The 8,236-nt window shown below is 39.5% G+C and overlaps 1 protein-coding gene across 1 annotated transcript in view; it reads left to right on the top strand.

Annotated features, from left to right (window-relative positions):
• The window catches only part of LRRC9 (leucine rich repeat containing 9), a 219,084-nt gene that overhangs the window by 94,173 nt on the left and 116,675 nt on the right, over window positions 1-8,236 (top strand). Inside the window, exon 15 of the mRNA XM_006864637.1 lies at window positions 393-605. Coding sequence (XP_006864699.1) covers window positions 393-605 — 213 coding nt within the window. The remainder of the gene's footprint in view (window positions 1-392; window positions 606-8,236) is intronic.

Genomic DNA, 8,236 nt, shown 5'->3' with positions numbered 1-8,236 from the left:
CAATAGATTTCTTGCTTCTGCCACAAATTCCCCCAGCTGTAAGCCTTCCAACCTTCTAAATATTCCTTTATATGTGGTTCGGAGTTCTGGGACCAGTCCCTGAACCTGCTTGGTTGGATATTCTGTGTTGTTGTTGGCAGAGCTCTTTACTACATGTCCACCCTATCTGCCATCTTGTTTGTACTTTACATGGTATATTTTTAAAATATATGTTTATCAGTTTATTTTCAGTGGGAGGGAATGTTCTCCTAGATTTTCTAATATGGTTCTGATACTCATAAATATTACCATGTAACTGAAAGGAATTAACTTGTCTTATCTACATAGCCTATTTCTTTTTCAAAATGATAAACACAGCAACCAAATTTTCAACATTTTTGATCATTTTTTAGGTCAAGGCTCACTCTTTATTTTCTTCATTCAACAAAATTATTCTAGAAGAAAGCAAAAAAAAATCTGAAGGTTCAGTATTAGCCCATGATTTGAAACTTGATGATGAAGTTATGAAGATGGAGCCTAGAATCAAGTCTCGACCAAAACTTGCTAGTTTGGATGATAAAACAATATTTTCCATTGCCAGAACTAGTATTTACAGTCATATTGTGGTGAGTATTATGAGAAATAAAATTTGGGAACTGGGGCTATAAGCTTAGAATCAGAATCTATCAGGTGAAGTCTAAAAATACTGTATCACATATGTGATGGCTCCATGTATCATACTATTAGAATTAAACATGCCTAGTTCTCTTTTTCCATTATGACTAGAGCAGTGAGGTCAAGTAATAAGAGCTACATATGTAATTTTAAATTTGCTAGTTGCCACATTGAAAAGGAGTACAGTGACTATGTAGGATAAGCACTGAACTGCGAACAACAAGGTTGGTGGTTCGAGTCCAAAAGCACCTCTGCAGGAGAAAGATGAGCCTTTCTGCTCCTGTAAGAAATTTACAGCCCCAGAAACCCTATGCAGGGTCGCTATGAGTTGGTCTGATTCGAGAGCATTTAAGAACAACAGTAACAGCACATTAAAAAAAAGTAAAACTCAAATATTAAGTACCATTGAGTCAGTTCCAACTCATAATGACCCAGTATAGGGTTTCCAAGAAGTGACTGGTGGATTTGAAATGCTGCCAACCTTGACGTTAGCAGTCCACTACTTATCTGATAGTGCCACACTAGAACTCCAAAAATGAAATAGGTGAAGTTAGTTTTAATAATGCATTGTGTGTTGTTATTAAGTGCCATCAAGTCAGTTCCAACTCATAGCAGCCCTGTATAGAGTTTCTGAGGAGCAGCTGGTGAACTGACCTTGAGGCTGAGTGCTTATCCTATGGCGCCACACCAGAACTCCAAGGTATTGTATGTAACCCGATATATTCAAATATGATCTTTTCAACATGCAATCAATATGGAGATTAATTAATGAGATACAAGTAGTTTCCAACTTAAGTTGGAGTTCTTTTCTAACAACTCTGTTGCATGTTACTTCTGACATACGTTGAATAACTTAAAAAAAACTTATAGATATGTACTACAACATTATACATATTATTAATGATGAGATGCCAAACGGGAAAAAAACCAGTTGTAAGTATGGTTCATTGTTAACTCAAATATGTCATACGTCAAGGTCAACATGTATTTTCATGCTAAGTCTTTGAAATCTGGAGTATATTTTATACTTACAGTACATTGCCACTATATGAATAGGAAGATTCATTAACAATCTGTGAGATGCAGATGGTACAACTTTGCTTGCTAAAGTGAAGAAGACTTAAAATACTAATGAAGCTCAGAGACTACAGTCTTCAGTATGGATTGCACCTCCATGTAAAGAATACAAAAATCCTCATCACTGGATCAGTAAATAACATTATGATAAGTGGAAAAAAGATTGACACTGTCAACGACTTCATTTGGCTTGGATCCACTACCAACACTCATGGAAGCAGCAATCAAGAAATCAAATGACATATTGCATTAGGCAAATTTGTTTTCCAGACCTCTTCAAATTGTTCTAGAGCAAAGATGAGTTTGAGGCCCAAGATATTATGCTTGACGCAAGCCATGGTATTTTCAGTATCCTCAGATGCATGTGAAAGTTGGACAATAAGGAAGGCCATAGGAGAATTGACGCATTTGAGTTATGGTGTTGGAGAATATTGAAGGTACCATGGACTGCCAGAAGAACAAACAAAACTTTTAGAAGAAGTACAGCCAGAATGCTTCTTATAAGCCACGATGGTGAAACTTCATCTCTGGTACTTTGGACATGTTATCAGGAGGGACCGATCCCTGAAGAAGGACATCATTCTTGGTAAAGTGGAAGGTCAGCGAGTAAGAAGAAGACTCCCAACTAGATGGACTGGCACAATGGCAGCAGCAGTGAGCTTTAGCATAACAATTGTGAGGATGGCACAGGACCGGACAGTGTTTTGTTCTCTTATACAGAGGGTCACTATGAGTTGGAACTGTCTCGATGGCACCTAACAACAATAGCAACATTTCAGTCACATTGATAACCACATGCGGCTACCATACAGGAAAGCACAGAGCTAGGGTTGCCTTTCAGTTTATAAGGGATTTTATTCCTGAAGAGCCAGTGTTGTTGTTAAGTGCCTTCAAGTTGGTTCTGACTCATCGTGACCCTGTATAGGGTTTCTGAAGAGTGGCCAGTGTGTTTGAACCAATGAGCTTGTAGTTAGCAGTTCAGTGTGTGTCCTACAGTGCCATACCAGGACTGAATAACCAATAAGCTGTCTTTAAATGATTAAGATGAAGACAGACAAGTTTCAAATAAGTTTCTAGGGTCAATTGACATGCAGTATAGAAGCGTTATCTTTACAGTTAGTTGACAGGGTTTGACTTACTTCCTAAAGCTACATACTTTATAATCTTGAGATATTAAATCTGTCTCCACATCTTAACTCTCAGAACTGTTCATTTCAGATCAGCTTCTGTGACTGTATACAAACTCTCACCATCCCTGACCTAGACTACTGCCATCACGCCTTTGTAACTAGACTCCCAGAACTTTGCCATCTAACTGTACAACTACAGGAGGCACCATTTACATTATTTTATAATATGCTCTTGGAATTGTTATTCCCTGTATAGCTGAATGAACTCCTGATATAGCACTGTAGGATAAGGACTGGACTGTGAGCTACAAGATCAGCAGATCAAACCCATCAGCTGCTCTGTGGAAACCCTGTACAAGGTCACTCTGAGTCAGACTGACTCCATAGCACTTAACAACAATAATATAACTGAATACAACATATGGGTGCTGCCCAGAATTATGAACAGAGGCCCTATCCTGCTTGCAATTTGAGTCCCCAATTTATGATCTATATTGAGGATAGAGTAACCTTTTTAACATGCTATGACTACCTTTTTTACTTCAAAGAAATGCAACCAGAATGCTCCTTAGAAGCCAGGATGGCTTAGTCTCTCATACTTCAGACATATTATCCGAAGGGACCAGTCACTGGAGAAGGATATCATGTTTGGTAATGTGGAGGGTCAGAGAAAAAGAGGAAGACCCCAGCAAGCTGGATAGCACAGTGCCAATAGAGAGATGCACTCTTAAGAATAGCAGCAACAGTTAGGATGGTGCAGGACTGAGCAGTGTTTCATTCTGTTGTCACTATGGGTTGGAAATGACTCAATTGTACCTAGCAACAACAACAATCACCCGTACAGCTCCCACCTAAAATCCTCAAATGGCTTTCCATTACTTTAAAAATAAAACCAAAGTCCCTAATATATCCTATAATGCATTGCATGCCTCATCTGTAGCATACCTGGTCTACCTTTCCAGCCTCTTTTCATGTTACTCTCCTTCTAGCTTCCTGGATTTAGCCTCCTTTCTGTTTCTATAATGCACTGTGCTCACTGTTCCCAACACAAGGCCTCCGCACTGGCTTGTCCTTTTGCATGGAATTTTCTCCCTTGACTCTCTCCTCATCGTTAGCTCCTGCACATTTTTAGGTGCATGCCTGTGCATTAAATCCTTTCCTGACCTCTGAGTCTAGGCCACATCCCTTTGTTATATGCTGTGCGCTCCTCCTAGACTGTCATTTCCATGGGGAGAGAGTTATGGCTGTTCTTAGTCATGTCTCTCACCAGAGACAGGGCAGCTACGTCAGACTGAACACGGCACATGAAGACCACAGCTAAGGGGCACCGTCCATGTCATAGAATATTATATTTGCTACAACAGTTTCCTGACAGCTATTGGTAAAATTTCTTGTTCTAAGAAAATCAGTATTATGTGACAGTTTTCTAAGCAGTGGAAATGAAAATGTCTTGAGGAAAGGTTGACTTTTCAACTTTCCTCATAAGCACTGTACTAACTAGCTTCAGCTGTACCAGTACCCAAGTGCATTATATATCACACTCTGATAGTCATTAGGTATTTGTTGGAAAAATGAAATGTGTTTTTTACAGACACACAGTGGTTCTTTCTGAGAAAGTGGGTTGTTTGCTTGAACCTACAGAAGAAGTAAACAAGATATGCCTTGAGAAAACAAGTTATCCTTGCAGGACCTCTTTCTAAATGCACTGAAAGCTGAGATTCAGATAGAAATTCAGAGATTTTTATCTTGAAAGTCAATTACCTAACTCCCTTGTTACATTTTAGAGTCCTACTGTGGTGCTGTAGGATAAGCACTGCACTGCTAACCACAAGGTCTGTGGCTCAAACCCACCAGCTGCGAGCTACTTGGAAACCCTGTACAGGGTCATTGAGGGTCGGAACCAACTATCTGGCATTTAACAACAAAAACAACAACGTTGTTACATTTCCCGATCTAGTGTTTAAAAAGGACAAATTTTTTTCAAGTGATGATGTGAAATAAAGAAGCAAAAATGTTTTTGAAAATAATGACTAAGGTCAATAGTTTTAAGTCTACTTCTGAAAATACTCAGAAAACATCATCTTTAAGAAGTTATTGGATCACTTTGGTGAAGCTTCATCATCACTGTGTACCAAATTTTCAAGTAATGGGAGAAACAAGAAATGCAATCTTTCCTTAGCCAGTTATTAGAGAGAAAGGAAGACTTCATAACTTGTTAACAGTTGTTGTTGTTAAGTACTGTGGAGTTGGTTCTGACTCATGTGACCCTACACAGGGTTTCTGAAGCTGGAAATCTTTATGGGAGCAGAAAGCCTCATCTTTCTCCTGCAGAACAGCTGGTAGTTTCGAACTACTGACCTTGAGGTTAGCAGCCCAATTCGTAACTACTACGCTACCAACTTTATCATAAATGTGCAGCATAGTTATTGTAGGAACCAGTTTTCAGCTAATAGTGTTGAGAAATACTTTTTTCTGAACAATGTCAACATTTAATATTTGAGTAATATTAATAAAATCTTAGTAAAGAAAAATTTTTTTAAGAGTGCATGTTCTGGCTGGCGGCAGCTGAGGCAGCGTCAGTAGGACAGGCTCCACAGGGGAGGGACTGAAAACCCAGAAAAGCTGCTTTCACAAAACAGCACCAGAGCTCTGGATCTAGCATTAAGGTGCAGGGTGTTAGTTTCCTGCACACACCAGAGAAAAAAATCATGGTATAAAGAAAAATACTGAGATTTAGGAAATGCTCTAGACACAGGACTCCCCACCCAGTTGGATTTCAGAGAGCAGGGGTACAGCCAGACTGGCACAGGGACCAGCACTGAAAGCGTTGCTGTGCCATTTGCAAAAGGAAGTGCGGGGGGATTCTATACAGTTTTTCCTTCTCTTTCCTGTTGTGCCTTCTTTGCCCAGTTTGGATGCCTTCAGACAGGTGGGTGGACGCCCCCCACCCCCTAAAAAAGTCCAGCGTTGAGCCCACAGTTTTCACACGGCACACAGAGAAAGAGCCATATTGGACCTAAGGGCAAAGTCTTTGGCGGCTGCTTATGACATCAGCCTCTGGATTGCAGCCCTAAAATAAACTTGTGTGGGAGCCTTTACTCTGGCATATTCAGCAAGAAAAAAGCAGGCCTGTCAGGCCTGACAGACAAACCATATGAACAATCTGTAAAACCCCAACATAAAAGGACACAACTATCTCGAGAATTACGCTGTGCACACAGATACCTAACTGATCTTCAGAGACAAAAATAGTAGACAATCTTTCTCCCACTAACTTCTCAATATCTATCTATGTACCTCTATGGTGGTGATTAGAGGAGGGGCCTAGGTGAGCAGACACCCCCACCCACTGCTGGGGGCCTCTATGGTGCACACACACTGCCTGTGTAGTAAGGTGACTGGCCAGTCGGCCACAGTTTTATTTTTGTTTCACAGTGGTGTTTTTTGTTTCTGCTTTTACATTGTTTCTCTTTTTGCTTCTTTTGATCACACTTCCTGGAAGTGGGAGCTTTTTTCCCTACATTACCCAAGAAGAGATAGCAATCATGACCATATAGCCAAGCTACAAGCATACCCCATAATATTCCATCATTGAGACAAGAGCCAATAACAGCTGCTAAGCATTACATGTGAAAAGGGAAGCCTAACTCCTGATCATATCCACCAGGAGACACCCAGTAAGCTTAATAACACAGCAACAAACATCCGTTTAAGCATTAAAAACTCACATAACTACTGGAAATGACCAATAAAACACAACAAAAGATCTCAAAACATGTCCAAAAACAGAAAAGAGTAACTGAGACAAAGGAGCTGGAGACAGACAAAGGCTTTCCAGAAGAGGAAGAGCAGGTATTGGATTTGCCTGAGAAGGAATTCAGAAGAATGATATCGAAACAAATTCAAATGCTTCAAAAAGGGGTAGAAGGAAACAAGGAAGAAGCCAGGAAAGTACTACAAGAGCAATCAAACAAGATCAATACAGCATTGGAAACAATTCAAAACCTGCAAAAAGATATCCAGATGATTAATAATAAAGTGTCAGAAATGGATAATACACTGAAAGGGGAAAGGAGCAGAATTGAAGAGATGGAAGCCAGAACCAGTGAGCTAGAAGACAAATCTCTCAATCTCTCAATACTGCCAAGATAGAAGAGCAAGCCAAAAAAAAAGGATAATAAAAAAAACCTGAAGAAAGTCTAAGATTCATGCTGGATAACATGAAGAGGAACAGCTTAACAGTTATTGGCATTCCCGAACAGGAAGAATCAGAGAAGTCTACAGAAGAGATAGTTGAAGAGATTCTGGAAGAAAATTTCCCTAGCATCTTGAAAGATGAGAAGATAAACATTCAAGAAGCTGAATGTACCACAGGAAGGATAGGCCCCAAAAGAAAATCACTAAGACATATAATAATCAAGCTCTCCAAAATCAAAGACAAGGATATAATCCTAAAAGTGGCCAGGGAAAAGAAAAGTATTACTTACAAAGGCAAGTAAATCAGATTAAGCTCTGACCAAAACCATGCAGGCAAGAAGGCAATATACAAAACCCTAAAAGAAAAAAAACCTGCCAACCAAGAATCGTCTATCCGGAAAAACTGTCAATTAAATGCGATGGTGCTATCAAAACATTCCAGGATAAACAGAAACTAAGAGATTTTGTCAAAGCCAATCCAGCACTTCAAAACATCTTAAAGAGAGTTCTTTGGACTGAAAACCAACAAGAACAGACAACAGCTAGAGATTGGCAGGCGTGGCAACACCACCTGAAACTCAGAAAACATAGCAGAGTCCAGAACAGAACAAAACTACAATAACGAATTCAAAGGAGCTGGGAGGTCAACTAAAGATCAAAATAATATCAGTGTCAAAGAAGGGGAAAATGTAGGAACAGAGATCCAGGTGGTGAGGAGGCCAGGTAGTAGAGTACAGGATACAATAGATTGTCTTACATGGAGAGAAAAGTTAATAGACTATAAGGTAACCCCAAACTTCAGAATTTACCATGAAAATGAACTTCCAAGCAGAATAAGCAAGCATGAAAACTAAGAAGAAATAGCTCAAGAAACACAAACTCAGCACAGGAAAGCATGCAGAACAAAGGAATGAACAGCACTACCCAAAATTAACATAATGGCAGCAATTAATTCATAACTATCGATAATTATATTGAATGTCATGGATTGAATGCACCAATGAAGAGACAGAGAGTGGCAGAATGGATAAGAAAACAAGACCCTTCAATATGCTGCCTGCAAGAGACACACCTTACACACAAAGACAAAAACAGACTAAAAGTTAAAGGATAGAAAAAAATATACCAAGCCAACTGCAACAATAAACAAGCAGGAGTGCCAATACGAATCTCTGATA

This window comes from Chrysochloris asiatica, unplaced genomic scaffold (assembly GCF_000296735.1).
Source record: "Chrysochloris asiatica unplaced genomic scaffold, ChrAsi1.0 scaffold00067, whole genome shotgun sequence".
Classification (NCBI taxonomy): Eukaryota; Metazoa; Chordata; class Mammalia; order Afrosoricida; family Chrysochloridae; genus Chrysochloris; species Chrysochloris asiatica.
Note: the sequence above shows the minus strand (reverse complement) of the source record. Positions and strands in the feature narration are given on the sequence as shown.